Raw genomic sequence first — 27,152 nt, 5'->3', positions numbered from 1 at the left:
GCCTGCTCAGGGGGGGATCAGCGGATCGATCCCCCGCTGAGAAAAATGGAGTCCGCCGACGGACTCCCCTGTTATTTTACTAGGGGTTAATTTACTAAAATTACAAAAATCTGGTGCTGCTCTGCACAGAAACCAATCAGCTTCCAGGTTATTTTCTCAAGGCCCAATCGAACAAGCTGAAGTTAAACCCTCCTCTGCAAGTTGTATCTATAGGTAAGTCTATGATAAGGCTTACCTATAGGTACTGTAAATATCTCCTAAACATGTACCGTTTAGGAGATATTTACCTTACATGCAGCCAGTGATGTCACTGGCGCATGTGCTCTGAAGGAACGGCCGCTCGTGCCGTTCCTTCAGAGCCCCGTGCCGTGACCGTCGGCTCCCGCACGCGTGCGTGGGAGTGACGTCACCGCGGCTCCGGCCAATCAGATGGCCTGATGCCGTGATCCCGGAAGACAGGCGACTGAACATGTCGCCCGTCATAGAGGTAAGCGGGCGGCACGGCGGGGGCTTGTTCTAAGGTAAGTATTTCATAATGAGCTAGTATGCGATGCATACTAGCTCATTATGTGTTTCAGGGTAAAAAAAAAAAAATCGGGTTTACAACCTCTTTAACCACCTCCCACCCGGGCCATTGTAGATATACGGCCGGGCGGGAGTCTCGTCCTTCTGAATGGACGTTCCGGAACGTCCTTCAGAAGGAGAGAGATTGCGCCGCCGTGGGCGCGCAGAGCAGCGCGATCTCGATGTGCCTGTGTCCCTAGAACACAGAGCAACAAGACTCGGCAGGAGGGCCCTGTGATTGGCCCTCCTGATCACATGACAGCTGTGTCCAATCACAGCCGTCATGTAATGTCAATACAGCCGTTGTAACGGCTTCGATCTCTTCTCCTCCTGACAGATCCTGTCAGTGAGGAGAAGAGCAGAGGATCGATTCTGCAGCCGGGGTGATCAGTGAGTATTTCTGATTACTCACTGATCACAGGGGGGGTCTGTGCTGGTAATCAGATGATTGATTACCAGTGCAGCCCTGGGGGGAGGGGGTGCCACTAGAGCCACCAGGGATGCCCACCCATGACCACCAGGGATGCCCACCATGGCCACCAGGGATGGCAAACAGGGCTCAGAGAGCCTGCCAGTGGTGCCCCCCTATCAGTGCTGCCCACCAATGCCATCTATCAGTGCTGCCCACCAGTGCCCGTTATTGCCATCTATCAGTGCCGCCCACCAGTGCCCATTATTGCCCACCAGTGCTGCCTATCAGTGCCCATCAGTGCCCCCCATCAGTGCCGATCAGTCCCGCCCATCAGTGCCACCTATCAGTGCCCATCAGTGCCGCCTATCAGTGCCCATCAGTGCCGCCGATCAGTCCCCATCAGTGCTGCCTATCAGTGCCCATCAGTGCTGCCTATCAGTGCCCACCAATGCTGCATATCAGTGCTATCTATCAGTGCCACATATCAGTGCCCATCAGTGCTGTATATCAGTGCTACCTATCAGTGCCCATCAGTGCTGCATATCAGTGCCACCCCATCAGTGCCACCCCATCAGTGTCTCCTCATCCCATGCCTGTCAGTGCGGCATCATCAGTGCTCATCAGTGCAGGAAAAAACATATCTATTTACAAAATTTTATAACCTAAACAAAAAAACTTTTTTTTTTTTCAAACTTTTCGGTCTTTTTTTATTTGTGCACCAAAAAAGAAAAAACCTGGCGGTGATCAAATACCACCAAAAGAAAGCTCTATTTGTGGGGAAAAAATGACACAAATTTGGTTTAGGTACAGTGTTGCATGACCGCGCAATTGTCATTCAAAATGCAACAGCGCTAAAAGCTGAAAATTGGTCTGGGAAGGAAGGGGGTTTAAGTGCCTAGTATTGAGGTGGTTAAAGGATGATAGGCTACCATGCACGGCTGCACTCTCCAGTTCAGTTTTAGTAAATCAACCCCATAGGCTGTTCACTTTACTAAGGAAATTTTCCTTAGAGCTTAGTGAATGAAGTGAAGCTCTGTTGGCTTGGGTATTCTTTGAAAACTTCGCCTTTGAGTAAAAAAAATGTAAAGGCACATATTTTGCAGGTAAAAAATGTGCATTTGTTATTTATTTATTTATTTTTACACAGGAGCCTGCAAAGTATTGCATCTGCGGTCAGTGATTCGCGGGTGAAATATCAGCCTCCTGTACACCTTTCCTTCAGCTTTCTGCCCATAAATCTGCAAAAACTTTCAGTTAGAGGGAGCGTGAATGGATTAAACATGCCACTGTGGTAAATGGGACCTGTAATTAATTAATTACACAAAATATAAACACACAGCTCAATACTATGTGCATAATAAACAAACTTGACCCCCAACTACACCTTCCAGCAGCTCTCACTTCTGTGAAACACCCCTCATATAAATAAATATAACCCCCACGTTAAATAAATATAAATGATTAAATAGTGCAGTACTGGACTACAAGCATTCAATAATACTGTACCCCGTCCCTTATATGTTAGCATAAAATGCAGCAATAATTATTCTACTCTGCCTTTCCTGCTTTTTCTTCCTACTCTATCCTTCTCTTAGTTGAGACGTTCAGAGACATGGAAATAACTGGTATGAGCTTTGCTCACTTTACTCCTAAGAGGTATCTCTACCGACCTAGAGATTTACAGGCGCATATACAGTATGGGGGACTGAGTTTTAAATAGGAGTTCAAGTCCTATGTTCCATTTGACTTGAATATAGAGTGGGATATCAATTGCTTTACAAATAATAGCTAATGATGTAAATGTGCCATGCTTGGATACATACTCAACTTTGATCCTTTTTTTTTTTTTTTTGTGATTCCCACTAGTTCTGTTTTGTGTATAGTGTTATATAAATTCTATGCTTATATGACTCTTTGTTTCATGGGTGGGGGCCTATTCACATGGAGGATCGGGTTCGGATACAGTTTCCTCTTTTTTTATTCTATTTTTATATTTTAATATCTTTACACATACATAATTTATATAAATTTAAATAAAATAATAATTTTTTGCACATTACATACTATCATGAGTGCATATACATGAGATGAATGAATGTGTTTAGTCACACATGTGCTTTTTAGCAGGAAGGGTTAAAAGATTTTGGTATGATATTGGGCATGCAGGGACATATTTTAACACGCTGGGCCTAACTGCTTTTCATACACTAGATGGTGCTATAATTGGCGAGATTATCGTCTGAGGCATCGAGTCAAGTGTAGCGCTACACCCAGCCTGCATAGTCCAACCTATAAATTCCAGATCCTCCCTGTGTGTGTTTCTTTAGAGTGTGGTGGCGCCGTACGTCCTATGCTCCTGATGATGTCATATATGACGAAACTCGTAGGGCAGAGCTAGGATGTACATCACACCACACATGTGCGATATACACACAGCCATCTTGGGATTGAATGTTTGGAGCTCATCTTTGTATGCTGTACATGCATGTTTTTAACTGGAATATCGTAAGTGCAATACCTTTTAATAAATCTATTATTGAGTTAAACAGGACTTCACTATGGGATTCGCTGTTTTTGTTTTCATGTCGGATGTTGTTTGAGACCCAATAATTTGGTTATGAACCACTGCCCCTGTAGAACCAACAGGGTCCTGTGACATGCACAATAAAGCCCTGGGTTTGGAGGATCTTGCAAGATTCTAATATTTACCTAATGCGAGTTTGACTATTTAGTGGCCATATTTTCCAGTACAGTGTAGCTTGCTTTTCTGTCTGGGATTTCTTGAATGGGTTTGACCTTTCTCTTCTGACACTTCTATACCAAAATACTTTTCTCCTATGAATAACATCTAACTATATTGATTATTTACTTCTACCTTTTTGTGTATATTTGTGTTCAGTTAATTACAAGTTTTTCCTCATTCATTCATGCACCTAATTATTTGTCACGTATGGTTATTTGTGGTTTATGCACATAAATATAGTCACTTTATATGTAAAATGTATGCTTAACGCTAGTAGCACTGCACATTTGCGTTCTGATAGGAAACTGAGCACTGGCTCTCCTAGCTGTAACCTGTCTATTTTTTGCATTAAGGGGTACACACTGCTTGTGTAATTTTTTACACCCCCAGACCTGTTCTGCTCTCACCTCAGAAGTGCATACTATATACTTTTACATGTTCTTTTATGTCTTGCATTGGTTACATTATTTGTATGTTACCTCTGACTCATATCAATAAACAATTTGAACAAGAGAATACAGCAATAAATGGGATGTCACTATCACTTAGGGGTGAGGTTTGGTATAAACCAATTAAATAAAATATTTGACCCAAACTGAGCCTGCTTGTAGCCCTGCAAGTGGCTTTTGCGGCCATATTTGGCAAATTCCCCCCACCCAAACCGCCGCCTGATGTTTGTAAACAAGCATCAGCCAAAAATCTATCATTTTATTAACAGTAGCAGTACTGCCACAAAATAAAAGATCACCGGTCTACTGGTGTCTCTCTTTTTTCTTTAATGTGTACTGTCCCTTTATAAGTGCCCCCTTCAAAATTCATACATGCAGCCTGTACAGCCAGAAAGAAAGGGCAGTGAGTGTGTGCCCCTTGCACCTGAACTAGACCAAGCCACATGTCTTCAGCATTGGGAGGATACCTTTCAAGTGGGGCAGGAACCCCCCCCCCCCTTATGCAAGGCACCTGGTCCTCATGAGAAAAATCACAGCTTATGTGAGGTCTTTTCTTATAGGCATGACTTCAGCAGGCATTTGCAACGCATTTGAAAAGCTTCGAGCAGCTTTCTTGAAAGCATTACGGCACCTTTTAGTCATGGTCCAGGTCTGTTGATATAGATGCTGAAAACTATATTAATGATTATATTTTTTTAATAAAAACTATCACACACTCCAGGCTATCCAGGATCTAAAGTTAAGCAAGCAATATTTTTCAGCCATTGATATTCTTCATGCCAAAATATAAGGCTCCCAATATACACTTGCAGTATAAGCTACAGCTAAAAAAAAAAATACACCACTGCCACCATTAGGAAGATCTCTTATCATAATTCCACATCCCTCTGCATCCTGAAAAGGATACCATTCTCTATCACTATTATTTTATGACAATAGGGAAGGACCAGAAGAGACAACAATACAGAGAAGCGCCATTATAATACAGGCATGGTGCCATGAGCAGCATTTTAACTTCACATTGCTGGGCTGTGTATGCATTTCAATAGTGCATGCAGAATCTGAAGTGATAGTGAAGAATCTAACCAATAGGAGTCAACTGATGCAGAGGTTTTTGATTATTTACCTTCGCAGTGTGATTTTTTTTCATTATTTTTGTGAGGTTGTAAGAGCTCTCAGGAACTGTGCCACATTTATCATTAGACTATAGGTCTCCTTTAAAAATAATCTCTGTTTTGCCCAAGCAGGGCAAAGGAAAAGGTTCACCTTTATGCAGACCTCCATAGACATACATACTTAACTTCCTTTCACTTCCGTACTGCAATGCTCAACTCAAGGAAAGCCTAGCTAACCTAGCAGTTACAAACAACAAAAATGGGATAAAAAGCGCTCCCCCAGACAAAGAAAACTAGGCTGGTGAATTTGGGGTAAAATATCTCAGTTTATTAAGAACATCATGACAGGAAACTCCAATAAATGGATAGGAAAAAACTGTCCGCCATGTAATTAGCATAAGTGGTTAAGTGGTTAACCTAGCAGTTGCCATTGTCAAAACTTTGGACTTCTCTGTGATATTTCTGACTGACCTAGCACTGTCACTTGGATAAATCCCATGCTCTTTCATATCCAGAAGTACTGGTATTTAATTTCCTTCAACTCTAAGTTCTGAGCAGAGATGTGGGGGAGAAAAGGTAATATAAGTGAATGAATAAACCCCAGGTTCGCTTTAAGCTGAGCTTCTTGTTCAACAGGTGATGGTCACCTTAAAATCAAGCAACTTTATATATATATATATATATATATATATATATATATATATATATATATATATATTATAGATAGTTCATGGCATTTTCCAAGAATATTCTTTTTGTTCTCATTATACTGAAAGCAGAAACACTATTCAAGGTAATTTTATTGTTTTTACTGTCTCAAGAGATGAAATTGGATCGTCTCACGTATAACCTTTCACCTTGCAGAGGTAGCAACCAGAAGGAACTAGTTAGTAATTTAGCCTGCTGTTACTTTCACAATTTCCCAGTGCTGTCATCAAATATCATGTAACAATTATGCCATTCTGTTAGATATAAACAGAACTGGACTCTGCTTTGTTCGAAGCTTGGCGATCCACATAGAATTTGTCATTTCTGCCCATGATTCCTGATCCTTTCCACCATCTGTCCTTTTTTTTTTATCCCCACTTAACTTTTTCCAGTATCCTATTCATATGAAGTGACAAGAGCTAAAAAAAACCCCCAAAAAACAGCTTAGTGATTCAGATGCTGGGTCAGTTTGGTGCACATTTGATTAAATTCTCATTCAAAAGAATTTCTTTTCTAGCTATTATTCAAAACTTGGTGAAAGGAATTGTGTTAAGTTTGCAACCTGCACATGAGGAGTTGACAAGGTTTTTTTTTTTATTTGGTAGTTAACTGTAGTGTAAAACCATTAAAACCTGCTGCAGGTGGTCAGTACAATAACAGTTAAGATTTCAACATACAGAACATTGTTCAGTCTCCAAACTCTGTCAAGACATTGTGTATTTTTGAAACTTTCCATTGTTTGAAAAAGGTATTAATTGTGCAATCTGTTTAAAGGTTGTCCAAACTGGAGCAGCATATTTAAGATGTTTTAAAGTGCCCTTAAAGCGGAACTAAAGGTAAAAATACTTACCTTAGTTCCAACAGTCTGACGCCCATGAAGTCCCTTGCTGTTGTTGGCATCTTCTCCCTGGCTTCCTCTGGGTGCCCGTCTTCGACTGCCTTAATTAGCCGGCACGGGATGATGTCACTCCTGTGCATACGCAGTAGTGCAGTCATCACAGTATACAATGGTATTGCATTGCTGGCAATTTAAATGTAATTTTTTTGCTCGATAAATGTCAGTTTTGCTGCAGCAGGTTCTATATACGGTAAAGATGGGCCACTTTACAGGCAGACTAAGGGGACCCCCCAGGCACTATTTTTAAAGGAATTTTTCATTTTTATTGTTTCACTATAAGCATCATTAAAATCACTGCTCCTGTAAAAACTGTCTTTTTTAAAAACAAATTTTGCATTGACACATGTCCCCCAGGGTGATACCCGGGCCCCCATGCCCTTTTTATGGGCAATAACGTGTATAAAAGCCTTCAAAATGGGGACTTTTGATTTTTCAAGTTCGGGTCCCATATACTATAATAGAGTTAGTTCTCAGGTCCAACTTTTTACATGTTTGAGTTCTGGTGTGAACCGAACCGGGGGGTGTTCGGCCCAACTCTATCCTTAAGGGAGAAATCTTCATGACTGCCGGTCAGAAAAAACTCATGTTTTTTTCTTCTACTTCCTGCTCCACTCTGTACAATATCAATTTGAAAGCCTAAAAAATATGAAAAATCATAGTGCTTCATGAATCATTTGTCATGGGTTCACACTGTAGTAAATGTTTATTTGTGGAATAAAGCTTTGCTATTAATATGAAAACAAAGAAAAACAATGAAATGCCAGTTATAATAAATAAAATTAAATACAATATGAAATACAGTAGTCTAAAAGCCTTTAATATTCCCTTTCAATCTGAGCTCTAGATAAGCACATGAATATATAGCTTGCACACATATATTGGATTTATCATTTCAGCCAAAAGGCTTTAAATATATTATTGTAACTATTGTTAATAGCGGAATATTTGATGTTCTATGCTGCCAGTCCTGGTTCAGATAACTGCCAAATAGCTTAGCCAGATCCTTGGCCACTACCACAGCAGCAGAACAGCTTGGCTAAGTACAAAATCAGAGCCTGCTGATTGGATAGCAAAGGATTATCAGCACACTGATGGGATAACCCTTCTGCTTAGTTTGCTGTTTCTTTCCCTTTTACCATAAATGTACTGCAGTGGATCCTGATTGGTTCCATGTGTTAGGCTTGTTAACACATGTCAAACTCCACATGTTAAGGCAAAATCAGACATCCATACTTAATGCATTTATTAAAAAAATTTAATGATGTTTTCAATAAATACAAAACTGAATTTATTAGTGCTTTTTGTATCTGCCTGGAGTTAAACTTAAACCATGTGCTTATGCAAACATGATTGAAATCGCAACCTTAAATTCTTTTTATTGGTAAAAGGAAAGCAATTGTGCAGCTCTCTGTGCACGTCGCAGCACCTGGTGGATGTGGCCAGATCATCCCCTACCAGTGAGAGTGGCCGAAGAAGAATAGGTCACACGTTTCACAGTCCTTTTACAGACAAAATATGTCAATTTGTAAGGTTCAACATAGCACATAACATGGAGCAGTCTATAAAACATACAACACAGTGTATAGAGTGCAGTGGCGAAGACTATCTAGCATAAACAGTTTAATAGTCAGGACTGTGTAACATGCAACATTGCATACTGAGAGACTGATCAGGATTGCAATGTACAACATAGAGTGCAGTGCTCAGGACTGTGTAATATCCAAAATGTCATATAGCAGCCAAGACTGTTTGCTAAGTGTGTCCCCTTTGCTATGTAACATACCACGTTGCGTATAGAATTTAGGAGCAGGACTATGTAATGTACAACATAGGGTATATAGTTTTCAGTGATCCCTTAGATCCGTGATAATTCCTCAGTGCCCCTTATATTGATAGTCAGTTCACAGTTTCTACTTGATGGTAAGTCCATAGTGCCCCTCTTACATTGGTGTTCAGTTCTCAGTGTCTCCTTTACATTGGTAATCAGTTCTTAGTGCCCCCTCCCCTTACATTAGTGGCCAATGTTCAGTGCTCCCCCTTACAATGATAGTCAGCTCTTAGTGTCTCCTTACATTTGTGGTCAGTGCACTGTGCCCCACTTGTTTTGATGATCAGTGCTCAGTGCCCACTTAAATCAGGGGCCGCTTCTTAATGTCCCCTCTTACATTGGTAGTCAGTTTCATATGCCCCCTCCCCCCAATTGGTGTTCAGTTCTCAGTACCCACTTACATTGGTGGTCAGTTCTTATGTCCCCCCCCCCCCCAATTGGTGTTTGGTTCTCAGTACCCCTTACATTGGTGGTCAGTGTACTCTGATTTACTCCTGTTGGTACCTTTCTCATCTCAGCAGGCAGTGCACCAACTGAAATGTTATATTGGAGTTGGGGCAGCCATTGGTGTGGCGGTCAAGTGGTGGAGCAGCAAGTGCCTCGTCAGATTATCCTTGCATTCAGTCCCATTCCTGCTGCCGGTAACATATGTGAGCAATGCTGGTGGGCAGGGATAGAGCAAATGATGCAGAGCAGACATCATCCTGGTAACTTTGCCCACAGTACATTCTCGGTGGTCCAGCCAGGTAAAACTGTGTGTGCTGTGCACTGAGAAGAGATCAATAAATAGGGTGGGTGGGGGAGTCGATGTACTGGCACCGGAGTACAGGGGTGAATATTGTAAATTAAACAAGTTTTGCTCTCATTTGTTTTCAGTAAATTGTGTATATTTAAAGCTATGCATGACTAATGTTTTTTAAGAATGAATGAATACCTAAAAATCAGAAAGAAGATACGGCATTCTTTAAATTATCATCTTTAGTGAAATCATAGTTAATAAAGGCATTTGTAGAAAACACATAAACCTTCTTTAGGAGGTATTTCTATTTGACAGCTGTCCCAAGAATGACTAAATGCTTAAACAGATGAATGTGCATTCAAAGATCTTCAACTCTTTAAGACAGAAAAATCCATGGCATGAACTATACAAGTTTTCCTTTGAAACACTTAACAGCCATGAGCTCAGTAATACTACATTTAACCCAGTCAACGTAGCTTTTGAATCTAAATTTCCAAATCCTTATAATTTACCCTAACCTTTAAGCACTGAAGTCTACAATAGCAAGTTAAAGGAATTTCTTGATCATTGTCCCTTAACTAAATTCAGTCCAACACAGCTGGAAGAACTTAAAGCTGAACTCTGGCCAAAAACAGCTAAATACACAGCTGAAACACACATATATATTAGCTGTTACCTTCCAAAAAATTTGGAGTCTTTTTTAGTTACTCTTGCTATTACAATCCACATACTATACTCCTGTGAAATTGTACAGCCAGAAGGTGACATTAGTGTTCACTACAGCAGCTTCACATGTACCTGGGTCATTGGCCAACTTCCATTCTTCTCACTGTACAACAAATAAGCAACAGCACATTAGTAAGATCATGCACGTGTTCTCTTCTCTTGTAAGCAACTTGCCAACAGATACCAACAGTAAAGCTCAGTACACAGTAGTTAAAAATTACTCAAACGTTTTGTGAATGGAGCAATCCTTAAAATTTCTGCATTTTAATTTACTCCTGTCAACATCTGTTATATATATTTCATGAAAAACATGAAAATGTTTTTCATCTCTTTACAGAATGAGCATTTTTCAGTAAAGCCCCGTATACACGTACCGAATGTCGGCCTAACGATCGGCCGTCTTTTGTCCGGTGCTGTCCTGTCGGTTGAAAAGTGCTAAAGACTGCACACGAATTTTGTCAGCCAACAACAGCCGACTGCAGAAGTGATGCCATGTGATGGTTAACTTTCCGTGTGTTTTTTCTTCTCTGAGCATGCCCAGTCTTGCTCATCTGCTGTTAGTCGGCCGAATTCTGTACTGACTGGCGAACAATCGGCCGTTCTGGTGACGGCCAACAAAAATGTTATAGCCTGCACACCCGATTCTGTTCGGCCGAAAAGTCGCAGTCAGTTGTCGGAAGCATCATACTAACAAGCCGACAATCGGCTGATCGTTCGGCGGCCGAATATTTACGGCCGACAATCGCTACGTGTGTACGGGCCTTAAGTTAGTACAGTGTTGCATCGCAATAGAGCCCTAACTTGCTCAAACTCTTTGCCCCTCTTTCTTTGTTTTTCCTAATGTACAGAGGATAGTGGGAAGCTAATCTTAAAACAGACTCCAAATACAGATAAAATGCATTTATTTTCTAATTAATTTAAGCCTGGAGTTTAGCTTTTCTCTGTGTATTATGCAGAAGGAGATCAGATATGTTTTTAAATCATTCCCAAGTTCAAAAAATATTATATAAGTATTAAACAAATAAAACCTCCTGCACTAATCAACCACAATAAAACCCCTAATGCACAGACCAAAAAAAATATATAGGAAGAAGTACAAGTCAGTTAAACGGAAGCTGCTAACATCAGAAATGCACTCACCAATCTGCGCTAAATGCAGTATAAATATATAAACCTAAAAGTGATGTAGCGCTGCCCAATAATAGATAAATCTATTTAGCGAATCTAATGATACACAGACTCAAATAGATGCTACAAAGTGCATAACTAATAATTCAAAAGCATATATATATATATATATATATATATATATATATATATATATATACACAGTATATATATATATATATATATATATATATATATATAGGGATGGGCGAGCATGAGTTCGGTCGTTCGCTGAACACCCGATTTTGCATGGTGTTCAGCGGGTGTTCGCCCCGAGGGCATTCTGCACCCTGAAGGCTTTGCCCAATCAGGGCGCAGTGTAAGCTAGTTATTAAAAAGCAGGGTCGGGAAGCCGGACGCAGCATCCCTAACTGATGAGTTATCAGCTATCAATAGGTTTCCCCGCTGACAGCTGAAAAAAAAAAAGTGCCGGCAACAAAATGAAGAAAATAATGGCATGGGGTCCCCCTCAAAATCCATACCAGACCCTTGGGCATGCAGCCTGGCAGTTTAGGAACGGGGGGGAAGAGCGAGTGCCCCCTCCTGAACCATACCAGACCACATGCCCTCAACATGGGGGGGTAGGTGCTTTGGGGCAGGGGTGCCACTGAATGACGTAGCCAGGTGGCCCTGCCCCTTGCCTATATAGAAAATGTGAAAGCACTGAGCGGGCATATGGCAGAAGGCTTCCCAGGAGGCGAGAACGTTTTTAATTTTTTCTATTTTTCGGGTCGGCGGGCTGTGTGATTGACGATGGATTTACATTGAGGGACACTATTTTTTTTTTTTTAATAAAGGATTTGTCAAAAACTGTCTCATTGGGTTATTACTTTTGTGAATGGGTATGGGTACTATGTACCTGATACCCATTCACATAGGAAGGGGGGCCGGGATCTGGGGGCCCCCTTATTAAAGGGGGCTTCCAGATTCCGATAAGCCCCCCGCCGGCAGACCCCAACAACCACAGCCCAGGGTTGTCGGGAAGAGGCCTTTCTCCCCATCAATGTGCGCCAAAGCACCCACCCCCCCCATGTTGAGGGCATGTGGCCTGGTATAGCTCAAGAGGGGGCGGTGCTCGCTCGCCCCCCCTTTCCTGATCTGCCAGGCTGCATTCCCAGATAAGAGTCTGGTGTGGATTTTGGGGGGGACCCAATGCTGTTTTCTTTTTTAATTTTGGTGTGGGGTTCCCTTAAAATGCATACCAGACTTGAAGGGCCTTGTATGGACTGGGGGAGGGGACCTCACGCCGTTTTTTATTTATTATTTTCAATAGCCGGGTGTCGGCGATTGTAACCGTGAGTCATTTTAAATGGGGTTTTACTTGTTTTTTTCTTAGAAATTTTATTTTTGCTGTAGTATATTTTATGCATGCTACATATGCACCACTTTACAGGCACATTAAGGGGAACCCCCATGCACTATATTTAAAGGAATTTTTCATGTTTATTGTTTCACTTTAAGCATAATTAAAATTTACTGCTTCTGAAAAAAACTATTGTTTTTTTTACATTTTTATTATTGATACATGTCTCCCAGGACAGTACCCAGACCCCCCATACACCTTTTATGGAAAATTACTTGCATATAAGCCTTCAAAATGGGCACTTTTGGTTTTTCCTGTTCGGTTCCCATAGACTTCAATAGGGTTTGCCATTTGGGTTAGAACATTTCCCCTGTTCGGGAGTTCTGCTGCAAACTGAACAGGGGGGTGTTCGGCACATGTCTATATAAATGATCAAGAAACTACAATGCATGAAATCTGAAAATAGTGAAAAAGTAAAAATAATGAAAAAATATTCCACCATATTTTTCCATGGTTCAATAAAATTGCATTTGGCAATCTACACTATTTTGGTCTTCTCCTTGCTTCCTATACATGATTTCCAGGATTGAGGATATATTTAACAAGGTGAATGGAAAGATGGAGTGAAACAGTACCCCCTTATATTAGTAAAGGTGCTTGTGACCTCCTCTAGCGTAGTGAGCTCCTATTTAGAAGGTGAGGGGACACCCTTGAGGTTGGGTGAAGGCTCGGCTGTGTGTGTGTGTCAATTCATCACCTTTGGAGAAGAGATTCACTGATTCATTTGGAGTGTGCACAATCACCATATGGTGTATGGGACTTTTGAATGCTGCTATCCGGTTCTAATCCTGATATCCGCTGCTATCCGATCCTGTCCGTGAAATCCGGACGGATGGAAACCCTATTTTCCATCCGTTCAGGGGATCGGATGGGATTGGATGAGAGCGGACAGGTGGTCCATTCTCATCCGATTCCCCCATATAGAGCAGCGGAGCTCTGACACCTCGCTCTCCGCACACAGAGCAGAAAGGGAGCTGTCACCTGCCTGCTCAGCGGGGATCGGCGGATCCCACACTGAGCAGAGAACAGACCGCACCAGACAGCAGATCGTGTGAAAGGAGCCTATGTCTCTATTAGGGAGATGTATTCTCACTTTTTTCTTGTTAGACAGTTTATCTCTTTGTGATGGGGATGGAGGGTTAAGGTGGCCATAGATGGATTGAAATTTGTCTGGTCTTGCAGGGACCAGAAGGATTTTGATCCATGTGTGGCCACTGCCACTCAACAGAAGACAATCTATCGATCGACTTGTGTTGAACAGACCTGTTGGAAAAAAAATGCATGACAGCGGCTCTAATGGCTGCAGCGCTGATTTGTGTATTTTGATAGCAGAGGAGTCCCTCTGCTGTCAGAAAATAATAGTGCAGTGGGGAAGATCCCCCTTATCCACACATTCGGTTCAGTTTTTTTTTTAACTCAGCCCCCCAGCTTAATGAAAAAAACTGAGCTATACAGTGCCTTGAAAAAGTATTCATACCCATTGAAATTTTCCACATTTTGTCATGTTACAACCAAAAACGTAAAAGTATTTTATTGGGATTTTATGTGATAGACCAACACAAAGTGGCACAAAATTGCCCGGCCTGTCAGTTTAGGTGGATGGCCATGTCTTGGTAGGTTTGCAGTTGTGCCATACTCTTTCCATTTTCAGGTGGTGGATTAAACAGTGCTTCAATATTTTTTCATAACCTAACCCTGCTTTAAACTTCTCCACTACTTTATCCCTGACCTGTCTGGTGTGTTCCTTGGCCTTCATGATGCTGTTTGTTCACTAAGGTTCTCTAACACACATCTGAGGGCTTCATAGAACAGCTGTATTTATACTGAGATTAAAGTACTAACAGGTGGTTTACTAATTATTCTTTAGACAATTGGTTTCACTAGATATTTTAGCTAGGAGTATCAGAGTAAAGGGGGCTAAATACAAATGCATGCAACATTTTTCAGATTTTTTTTTTCAGAAAACCATTTATCATTTTCTTTCAACTTCACAATTATGTGCCAATTTGTGTTGGTCTATTACATAAAATCCCAATAAAATGCATTTACGTTTTTGGTCGTAACATGACAAAAAGTGGAAAATGTCAGGGGGTATGAATACTTTTTCAAGGCACTGTATATGGCCAGCTTAAAAACATCTGTCAAGTTAATGCTGCTCACAGGACATGATGACATAGATGTCATCATGTCCTGTGACACCCATTTCTGCTAATTCCTAATCCTAGTATGACAGGATCAGGAAGTGGGGGGAAATTCTTCCTAGTGTGGTCAGAGACAGCAATAATTGATACTTACTGGTTGGTTGGTTGGTTGGTTGATACTGCAGTTTATACCCTGCTGTTTTTCCTGTTATGCAAACCCAATTGGGTTGATTTACTAGAACTGGAGAGTGAAAAATCTGATGCAGCTGTGCATGGTGGTCAATCAGCTTTTAACTTCAGCTAGTTCAATTAAGCTTTGACAAAAAAACTGGAAGTTAATTGGTTTCTATGCAGATCTGCACCAGTTTTTGCACACTCCAACTTTAGCAAATCAAGCCCTATGTGTCAAAATGAGAATATAATACAAATATTGCAAATATCTAAAAAAAAAAAATAGTTTTCTCCAGAGTGTGCTGATAAGAAATCCAGTTTTCTAAGAAGAGTTGTAATATCTAGGTGGACAGTCTACTTATACCTACGTTTCAGATACTTTTTGTTTCTGCTAAACACTGACGTTTGTAATAGATAACCATATTTACAGTTAACATGATGACAACTTTGTATGTTGTCTTGCTTGAGTGCATAGAGTTCTCTAAAACACTGATTAAAACTTCTGTGCCTTATGGGTGGTCACATCATCAGCATCATAAATAGTGTGCAATGGTGTGCTAAACAAAAGAGCTGCAAGCCTATATTCTGTTTCTCTAGCCACATACTAATTTGTCTGTGGATGACAAAGACACCATTCACAATACAGACAAACCTTACTCATGTCTCTTTGGTTGTAGAACAGTTGAAAAAAAAAACCTCCCAGATTTCTTAAAGATTCACACAGTGTGAGCGGGAAGACGAGCCGAGGACGTCCTGGGAATCCGATATGCATCAAATGCTGCTGATAAATGTTTTCTTTTATGGTTACTGCCAGAATAAAATAAAATATGACCACAGTACGTAAATTTATCATGTGTTGTCAACATGTGATCTTGGATTATTGTTGGGCTAAAATGCTGGCAGTAATGTGCCAGATGGAGATGCTACATACAATTGATGTGAATTACGGTCCAATGACAGCGGGAGATGTTGGCCTTCCATCCTTTGCTTTTTACAATAAGCCTGCATAGCAAATATCTAAACCTAATGAGATTTGTCAAGTTTCACACTGCCAATACTCACAAAAGCATCATGAATACTTACTGTAGGCTCTGTCACCTGAACATACACATGGTTCTGCAGCAGATTTTCATCTCTGGCTTCTTGTTGAAAGGCACCTAGTAGCACTATAGCCAACATTAAAACCGTTACTGCTCCCAACCTCCCCTTCAAGTAAGTAAATATCTTGCTGATTAAACCCAAACATATAAATGTCGAAATGTCTTTTTTCCTTTCAAGCACACATTGCATTCTGCATTAAATTACCATGCTCAAGACTTGTTCGTTATGGAATCTGGTGACGTTTTTAGAGGCTTATTGGCACAAGAGTGTTTCCTTTCAGCTCAGCTTGGCTTTGGTTAATGTGCCTCGACTGCCAAAAATAGGTGAAATATAGAAACTTACACTCTCTCTTTTCGCTTCCTACTCACTATCCCACACACTGGGAATCATTTATCTAGTGCCAGGTTGGGTTGATATTGCACAAGTGATTCCATTTTAACTGCATCAGTATTGTTTTTAGTTGCGTTTCAGTGTGTTATTATTTCACCACTTTTATGCTTTATAGTTTACCTAGTTCTCATCAATTAGCAATCAGTGTGTTTTTGGCAAATGCTGCGTTGTATGGTTTTAATTCTGCTTATTGTATGGATTACATTTTAAGGCAGCCATTATTATGTACTTATATCAGACTTATTTTCCCGGATGTTGTTATACAAGGGATTTTTTTTTACATTTTTGCAGGTGTTCAAGAAGCCATAGTAGTATGCTTGAACAAGCAGACAGGCGTAGCAATGGGTGAAAGTCTGTGTGTGGCCAGCAGACGACCTCCCCCCCTATTGAAAACTTGCAATATGGAAGCATGTCCACCAAGGTAAGTCCACTGTATATCTCATTCTCTATCCGACTGTTGTTTTCAACAGTGTTGTTAAACAATATACTTGATTATCATTTATTATTATAAAATTACTTCATCATGAATAGGTGCTTATGTAACATTTTTAGGGTTGCCCATCTGTATACGACAGTGCAAATATATTGGTAACTATTACTATTTCAATAACAGATTGATTTGTTACTGAAAATCCATGTGTCACTTGATGTATATAGTAGTTTGGAATGGCTCATGCATTTCTGCATTTCCTTCTTTCAAGAAATAATGTTAAAGCCCTATTGAACATTTACTTTGCAATAGCTCATGCTACCTTGATGATGGGAAAGCTCTAGCTCAAGCCAGGGTTCTTTGCAGAGGCACTTGTGCTTTCACTAAGAAAAGAAGAGTGCCATTCTACAGCATGCTGTCCAGACAGTCCTTTCTGCTTAGGCTGTGGCTGCATTTAAGAGAAATTGAGCTGTAAAGGTCCTTTCACATTGTCTGTAACCTTCCTAATCCAATGGAAATGGGAAGTACTTGGTGAACTTATGCAGCTGGATAAAGAGTGTGAACTTATCCAGGGGAGATTGTGCAGACTGGTCTAGGCAGTGCGATAAGTATATAGGTGGGCAGACTGTTATCCCCCCCCCACTCCCAAGTAATGTGTTGTGCTGCTCCTCCCTCCCTCCTCCCCCAGTAATGTGTACTGCGCAGCCATCCTCTGCTCTCCTGTTACTCCCCGCCCCACTCCTCCTCCTCCTCAGCCCAGCCAATGAGAGTGAGTGAGAAAAAAAAAGGAAACAAGCACTGCTGGGATAGCTGACATTTCTCTCCATGGAGTCAGTGCAAATGCAGGAAGCCACGTCAAAAAGCCTCTGCGTTTTATCAGCAATGAAATAGGAAGTATACAGAATAAGGTATTTACTGCCACCAAATACAGTTTTGATTTCCAATGACAGTACTTTAAGAGCAGAAGGAAGAGAAGAAAGATGAAAAATGACTGAAGATCTGCTTTAAGGACTAAAAAAGAATGGAAAACAAACTGACATGGATTTCAAAAATCAAAAATATAATGTAACAAAAACTTTGTCAGCTCAGCTCCATAGTAATCACACCTTGGCTATTAGTGATTTTATGTCCTTTTAATCCTTTATTACCTGAAGCAGTTTATTCCTTATTATATTCTTACTTTTTTCTGGACAGCTGACACAGTAGGCCAAAATCTACAAAAAGAAAGATGTGGGTTCTTATGACAAAGCAGCTTCACTGCTTATAAACTATGAGCCTATGGGATCAATTCACTAAATAGTTAATTTTAGTACATTGAACTGTATTCACTTCAGTAATCGATTGCATGCAATGCATTTCCTAGTACATGACTGGGTATTTGAGATGAATATAACAGTTAAACAGCTGAACTCCAGGAAAACAACTAAATACACAGATGAATTACATACATAAAGGCCGTTTTACCAACAAAGGATTTGTTTTTTTTTTGCCAAAATCATTTCTGTATGCAGCTCTGCCATACAGCACAGCCAGATGAATGATGCCACTCTTACTGCTACAACGTGAGTTCAGCGCTCTGCTTTCCCCTGCTATAATCATGTTCCTTGGCAGCGCACCTGATTGACTCGCATTGCTGAGTGCTTATTTACAGGGAATTTCAAGAAGCTCAAACCAAATCAAATTCAGGTAGTTAACTAGTATTTTTAAAATACATTTAGTGATGCATTAATGAATACAAAGCTTCATTCATTTGTTTCTTTACATCTGCCTTGAATTTAGTTTTAGCTTGGCTAAGTTAACATTCTACACCTTCAGCATAGCACCTTTACACGATGAAGGCTGGTAATTCCAGCCTGGCAGTTGCAAATATACAATTCACATAAATGTGCACACTTATATCATTAAAAACAGCCAGTCTAGATGTTATTTTCTTGTCATTTTATATTACACATGAATGTTGGTTTCAATTACTTTGAGCGTATTTAAAAGAGAAAATGTTTTTTGTGGCAGGAGCCCTGTAGATTCCTTTTAAGAATTACCTTCAGGGATGAAATTCTCTTTTAGGAAATATTTTTTTATATTTAGATCATACCCTAAAAAAATAATAGGCTCCACTCCAATACCAACTCATGGATCCCACCATTGACGTGGCCACCCGCTGTGGAAGCATATATGGTTTGATATCAAAATGGCTGGGATCATTTTATCCCTTGCCCTCCAGCTAAGGGAATGTTAATGTGTACACCTGGAGACTGTCAAAAATTTTAAAAATGAAGGAGAAAAAAAAGACTAACCTTTATTTATAAATATCTGCTGGCTTCAAATAAGACTGATCCAGGTTGAATCTTAACCTTGGTGACTCAGATTATCCATCCATGCTGACGACTCGTTTTACATTTAGAAAAGTATTTGTGATTAATAAAGATTGACATATATATATATATATATATATATATATATATATATATATATATATATTTTTTTTTTTTTTTTTTGATAAAAAAAAATGGAGAGCTTCTCAAGTAAATGTAGTTGTTGTAGATTTACAACCCCTGTCTCTATGAGAGGGGACAACATATGGAATTTGTGGGGTACTTTACAAACTTTCTATAAAAAATCCAAAGTAATCAAATGGCAACTTTTACGCTTAAATCATAAAACATGCTGAAAATATGTGCTTAATACTCTAACAGAGTTTCCTGTTGTTTTAAGTGCTCAAACATTTGTAGACTTAACAGTTTTCATCTGCTCTAAATAAACTTGTATTACCTAGCAATGGCAGAGTAGACTTTATTCTAAATGTGTTTTAGGTTCAATTCTCCAGGCTGTGAGAATGGCACTGTCTGGCCCTTGAGATAAGCTACAAAGTGTAAAACTCTTACAGGAGTTGGAATCCTTCTCAACTCAATCCAAAATTAGAAAATAAGATTTTGGCTTGAAATACACTTTTACTTCTTTTTAATTGCACGTCAGGATTACGGCCCCCAGAATTTGGGAACCCATTGGCCCCTTTCATTGTTTTCAAGGTTTTCTTTAAAAATATTTTAAATAATTTATTGTGATTTTAACAGTTTTGTATACGTATTTCATCAATTACAAAGTAATAATATTGGTTTATAGAGCATCCTAAAAAATGAGCTGCACTGTTGTGGCAAAGCATGCCGATAAAGAAAATCTTCATAATAAGTCATTACTTTCAAGATTCAGTGTTACAGTACAAGTTACACATGATAACAGAGGCAGTGAAGGCAACAATGTTTTGTGAGGGTTGGTATTATTATAGGGAAATTAATCAGGAAATGTAATTGTGTAAAAGATGCAACCAGAAATTGTGAGTTGTTAAACTGCATTTAAAGCAGACTAAAATCACTTATATCTTTTTGTTGTACTGAATTAAAAACATTTTCAAATATTTTCTTTTCCTTCAAAAAAAAAGTTAGTTAATTGGGTCTGTAATTTACATGTGGATTAGGCTTTGACTGTCTTAATTATCTTGAGATGGGCTGGTTACCAAGGAAAATAATAACTTTTTAAATCTCAGAAATTCTGTGGATATTGGAGTTGGTCATTTCAGCCCCATCAGTAATGAAGCCGTTTTGTAGACGCTATTCAGTTTGTGTGAATAAAAATGTTTTTGAAGTAAAACTGGTAGAAAGTGTGAAATAGTGTCATTCTGAGACATTTGTTAATGTACTAATTTTCTCTGTAGAGCTTGTGCCCTAGAATGTTGACAGAAAGAGTCTAAATCTGGAATATATCTCATATTGATGAAATGTCCACTGATTAGAAAATTCAAATTTGAGAAGAAATCTAGTTTAGTATTTTGTTTTCAAATGGACTAGAGCAGGGCAGATCTCCAAACTACAGCCCCCCAGCTGTTACGGAACTACACGTCCCATGAGGTGTTGTAAAACTCTTACATCCACAGATATGACTAGGCATGATGGGAATTATAGTTCCTGAACAACTGGAGGGCCATAGCTTTAAGACCCCTGGTCTAGAGCCTCAATATTATAATATTAATGTTGTTATCTAAATAAATACCTGGGAACCATTATTACCATTATCTGCCTTTTGGAAAAACCATTTAATTAACTTTATCACACTTTGATAATGAGATATTTAACCACTTCCTGCCCGCCCTATAGGCGATTGACGGAGTGAAAGTGGTTGCATTATCCTGACCGGACGTCATATGACGCTCTGCACGCCCCCGGCGATCGGGGATGTGGCGTGTCACACTGACACACCGCATCTCCGATCTCGGTAAGGAGCCTACTGACGTAGGCTCTTTACCATGTGACCAGCTGTGTCCAATCATGGCTGGTCACATAGTACACAGGAAGAGCCGTTGATCGGCTTTCCTCATTACGTGCCTGACAGGCACGAGTAAAGGAGAGCCAATCTGCGGCTCTCCTGACAGGGGGGGGGGGGTCTGCACTGCTAATCAGATCATTGATTACCAGTGCAGACCCTCGGGGGGGAGGGTGCCACTAGAACCACCAGGGATGCCCACCCATTACCCCAGGGACGCCCACTATGGCCACCAGGGATGGCAATCAGGGCTCAGGGAGCCCACCAGTGCCCTCCCCATCAGTGCTGCCCACCAATGCCCTCCCCATCAGTGCTGCCCACCAGTGCCCATCATTGCCAACTATCAGTGCCGTCCACCAGTGCCCATTATTGCTCAACAGTGCCAACTATCAGTGCCCATTAGTGCCCGTCAGTGCCGTCTATCAGTATTCATCAGTGCCCACCAGTGCCGCATATCAGTGCCCATTAGTGCCCATCAGTGCTGCCTATCAATGCCCATCAGTGCCACCTATCAGTGCCCATCAATGCCGCCTATCAGTGCCAAGCAATGCCGCCTATCAGTGCCCACCAATGCTGCATATCAGTGCTACCTATCAGTGCCCATCAGTGCCACATATCAGTGCCGCCTATCAGTGCCACCCCATCAGTGCCACCCCATCAGTGCCTCCTCATCAGTGCCTGTCAGTGCAGCCTCATCAGTGCTCATCAGTGCAGGAAAAAACTTATTTATTTACAAAATTGTATAACATAAACAAAAAAACTTTTTTTTTTCAAACTTTTTGTTCTTTTTTTTATTTGTTTAGCAAAAAAGAAAAAACCTTGGGGTGATCAAATACCACCAAAAGAAAGCTCTATTTGTGGGGGGAAAATTACATAAATTTGGTGTAGGTACAGTGTTGCATGACCGCGCAATTGTCATTCAAAATGCAACAGCGCTAAAAGCTGAAAATTGGCCTGGGCAGGAAGGGGGTGAAAGTGCCCAGTATTGAAGTGGTTAAACATATGATATTCATTTTCCATTCATACATTATAGATTAGTGAGAGTTTTTGATGTAAGAGAAAACTGTTTTTGATGTAAGAGAAAACAAGTCTATGAACAGACGTAATTCATCAGATATGGGGCTTAAGCTGCTCACCATTGAGCAATAGAAGTGTGTTTTTTAAGGTGAGTGATAGCATGAGCACCTATATCCTGTGAAACCTGTCATATTTATTTTTCAATCCTCAAGTTTTTTTTAAAACCCAAACACCAACTGATAAATTAAACCTGATTAGAAAATATATGGGGGGGAGTACAAATGCACTTCAAACGCCAGCAATGTTTAGATCTATATTTTCACATTTCTTCAAATTGGAAATGGGGAAACAGAATAGTGGTAAGTGTTTTGTAGGAACCATTCTCAGATTCAAGAACCTTGAGAAGGTTGTGGTTGACAGAGGCAATGGCACTGCTGCCAACTATTCCTGTTTTGAAGCACATATTCTAAGAGTGCTTTGCTGATATGCACATCAACCATTTTAAAGGGAACTCATAGGGTGGAACTTAGAAGCTATCACCATTGTAAGATTGCTCAATAGGCAAAATATCCTTTAAACAACTGTCACGGTAGCCATTAAAAGATGGTCCCTCTATTCCAGTTTTGGTGACAGCTAATTTTTTTTTATATTTCTCACCACTTTTCTCAGTGACAATGGACACCAAGACAAATAGAAAAAGGGCAAATAACTTTGATGAATTATACAAAATTGGTTCTGCGTAGCGTCCAAACATGCAGAATTAGAATAGGTTTCTGAGAATTACACCAAGCATACTAGGCATGAGAAAGACTTACTGTAGATTTTGACTTGACAAATCTGAGTTTGATAAAGCATACAGGTACCACCACACACTGTATTTAACTCCAGTATAAGGTAAATAAAAAACAGGCTTCAGCTCAAATCCCCACCTACGGCCCATCGGTCATTCCCCTCTGACATGTTTCACCCACACTGGGCTTAATCATAGAGTTCTCTAGATAGTAAGTATAAAGTAAAAGTAAAGTCTGTGTATGTAACTGGCAGGAGTTTCTATAAAAATTCCATAAAAGCTGTTATTTGTGTTTTCAGTCTTGTGCGCTCTTGTTCCCTGTTTCTGAAGTTGATGCTTAGGCAGCACTAGGATGTAATTTCCTTACTGCTGCCTTTTTCCTTTCGGTAATTGTTGGGCATAGGCATGGTTTGTCATGGTGTAGTGGCCAATACTGGACTAGGATACGTGTGATTAACAAGTAAGGGGGCAATGTTGGCTACACTGAAAGTCTGGTTTAAGCTATGCCATTGTTTTGTGCTGTAGTTTTTGCTGATGCATCGGGTGATAACAGGGATATTTGTGTGATCATTTGACTACAAGAAGTGAGAAAAGGGACTTGCCAATGCACCCATTGAAGGAATTTTTTAATACTAGAGTAAATTTGTTAAAATGAACACTGTTACCGAACGTATCGTAATGCGTAATATTTTTTTTTTTTAATTTTAGACCACAGTTCTACTTTAGAGCACAACTACACTGCATCTCAGAAGCCCAAGCCAAAACCCTATTTAAATCTTTCATCTAACCATCTAACCATCCATTCATGTCTCCATGCTTTATTTTGCTGTGAAATTACCTTGAAAACCACCCTAGCATTTCTGGGCGTGGTCATCAAGGGCAGATGGTTCATGTAGCATTTACTTCCTGGAATCCATCTGCCCTTAGCTCAGGCGTGCAGGCAGGTGGGTGTGCTTAGCTGAGAAAACTCCTCCTAACCTCCTGAAGACTACTGGGGTATATGAAATCATTTGCCTAGGCCTGGAAACCAGTAAGGTACTGATGAAATGTAAAATAAATAAATAAAACAAGTAAATATAATATACTTTCCTATTTATTTACTAATGCTAGCAGCAGAAAGATTACAAATAGTAAATATTGACTGGGAGAGTGAAGTTCCGCTTTAAGAATGAGTTGACCACTGCCTTCCTGATACAATACAATAGCACCTTTCCTTACCCTACTCAATATGCCTTGGCACAATTAATACAAATGCTATGTAGGTTTACTAAACAAGCTTTGAAAATACTATATCTTTAAAATCATAGGTCTTATCCTAATAGCTGCTAAATCCTTCTGCCTAAATCATATTGATTATTGTACAAAAAGGCTCAACTGGATATAACCGTGAACCCAATTTTGCATGTTCTTTATGTAAATAAAAATAACAGTATTCAGCAAATATGACCTTCCTAAAACAAAATTTAATAGGACCAAGATCTGGACTGTGGTATTTAAATAGCCATCTACCGTACACAGAAATAGACGACCACAGAAGCTCAATCACTCAGCGTGGGTTACTGTGTGAAAAGAATTTGTGAGATGTGTTGGGATGTGGAAATAATATGAGAAATAGAAGCCAGATGGTTGGATTCAAAGGAAATACCAAGCAATTTCTGCAGCTTTACTTTAGTTTTATTTAAAGGGGTACTCCAGTAAACCGAAAAACTTTTGTGTACCTTTGCTATGTTTTTTTCTGCTATACTAATTTACTCATTGTAGCATTATTACTCCCCTAAGATGTATTTGTCTATTCCTTTGGGATACTTTATATAGCTAGAAGTACATTTAAAGCCACAGATTCTTTGGATAGACTAGGACAGTGATGGCGTACCTTGGAACCCCAGATGTTTTGGAACTACATTTCCCATGATGCTCATGCACTCTGCAGTGTAGTTGAGCGTCATGACAAATGTAGTTCTAAAACATCTGGGGTGCCAAGGTTCGCAATCACTGGACTAGGGGATGGTCAAACCCTGGAGAGGTTTTTTTTTTTTTTTTTTTTTTTTTTATCTCTTTAGGTAGATTTCACTTTCTGCCATGGAAACATAACAGTAAAACCCCATACACACGGGCCAAATATTGGGTGATATTGAAAGATTCAATAGAAACTGGCCGACATTTGGCCCATGTGTACGGCAGCCAGTCCAACAGAAGGGGCATGACCGAAAAAGGTCTGCCAATCGGCAAAGATGGGGGACCATCCCTCCATCAGAACACAATAGCTCAGCAGGGAGATCGCTGTACTAACCTAAAATAGTTAGTACAGGATCTCCTCCTGAGCTCTTCATTTTTTTCTGCTTTCGTTCAGCCCGCTGGGTTGAACACAAAAAACTGATTCGAAAATTAGATGACAGGGGGTCCGACTTTTTATCGCTTGCTAGTGGTATTTTGAAACTGAATAGGTTACTAAAGTTACGAAAATTCTCGTACGTCAGAATATAAAATTGGAAGTGATGTAATGTATTGTATTGTATTTGTATTGTATTTTTGGCCGAATACTGTATTGAATAAATGAAAATCGTACGATCTGGTATCGTACAAGAAGAACTTTTGTGATTTTCCCTTCATGTAATATCGGATGAACTGTAATGATCGGCTCTTGAAAGCTGTGTACTAACGGTCACATTATTGTACGATCACTTCCAAAGTGGTATTTGTTCATATCCATGGGAAAATTACTCTAATAATTATGTGGGGGTTAAACTAACTAGATCTATATATAGTTATACAAATTTAACTTTTAGCCTCTCCTAAACTCTCTAACACAAGAAATGAACAAGCTGAAAAAATTTACCTGGTCCGGTAGAGTGGCAGCTTATAAAATGCTCTTATTGCCCAAACTGCTGTATTTCTTCAGAGCTCTTCCCATACACATCCTGATAACTTTCTACAAAACCATGCAGCGCAACATTTCCATATTTATTTGGGAGGGAAAGAAGGCAAGATGTCCCCACTACATTCTAATTAAGCATAACCAGGCTGGTGGAATGGGAGATCCAGACATTAGAGATTATCTTGTAGCAGCAATATTAGACCAATCAAAGGCATGGTTTACTCCAGCACTGGTGTACGGCCAAACAGTCATATGTGACTCAGGGTACACTGTCAGTCTTATTACTAGCCACTACGTTGACCACGCAGTTATTATATAACTCACATCCAACTATTTCCACAACGCTACAGGCTTGGACATACTTTATGCAAAAAAAGGATAACTTAGTCAAGCATAAACTAGTACCCATACTTGTAACAACTCTTTAATTTCTGTCTCCAAATTTAAATTTGGCTGGCGGGATTTTGTTATGGTGAATATATCTGACCTTTTACGAGGGAACCAGATTATTCAATTTTCTGACTTATGTTCCAAATACTCTATACCCAATAGAGAATACATGACTTATGCAAGGGTGTCAAGCATTCTGTCCCACATCAACACACAACACATCGCCATACCAGAACCAATACTGTCTTTATGGTATCTAGTTCCTTGCCTCCCAAAGGGATATCCCCAATATATAACCTACTAAAAAATAAAAAATCCTTTGCAAAGTGGTATTTGTTGTCAGATTTTTCGGATCGTGTGTACGGGGCAGTAGTGTGTACTAGACTTTAGAGGAAATGTCCTCTCACAATATTGACACTGAAACAGGTGGTACACCTAGAAGATTTCCCAATATTCCTGTTGAAGTGACTGCTATAAAATATTGGATTTCCCATCACTTTTTGTCCCTTTGACAATGGTCTCCAGGATAAATAGAGTAAATCAGCCCAGCATGGGCACAGAGAGGGTTTTTAAAGCTTCTCCATACAGCATACCTTAAAACCTGGAACAAGAGGTTTTTCATTTGTTTTTAAGTGTACAGCTTGTAGAAATATGAACACAACTTGGCACCTATTTAAACCTATACTTGCTTGTCTTAGTGGGGTCAATGACTCATATCATATAGATACCCTTTTTATTTCTGCTTAATTGAAAAAGGCATGTGATTTGTCTGCCATGCAAGGTCAGGTCTTAGAAGAAAACATGTTTAGACATTTGTTTTA

At 39.9% G+C, this 27,152-nt stretch overlaps 1 protein-coding gene across 1 annotated transcript in view; it reads left to right on the top strand.

Annotated features, from left to right (window-relative positions):
• The window catches only part of ADAMTSL1 (ADAMTS like 1), a gene marked incomplete at its 3' end in the record, with an annotated part of 475,788 nt that overhangs the window by 309,127 nt on the left and 139,509 nt on the right, over nucleotides 1–27,152 (top strand). Inside the window, exon 15 of the mRNA XM_082260455.1 lies at nucleotides 16,807–16,936. Coding sequence (XP_082116581.1) covers nucleotides 16,807–16,936 — 130 coding nt within the window. The remainder of the gene's footprint in view (nucleotides 1–16,806; nucleotides 16,937–27,152) is intronic.

Source organism: Pelophylax lessonae, assembly GCF_965119305.1.
Source record: "Pelophylax lessonae genome assembly, chromosome: 1".
Lineage (NCBI taxonomy): Eukaryota > Metazoa > Chordata > Amphibia > Anura > Ranidae > Pelophylax > Pelophylax lessonae.
Note: the sequence above shows the minus strand (reverse complement) of the source record. Positions and strands in the feature narration are given on the sequence as shown.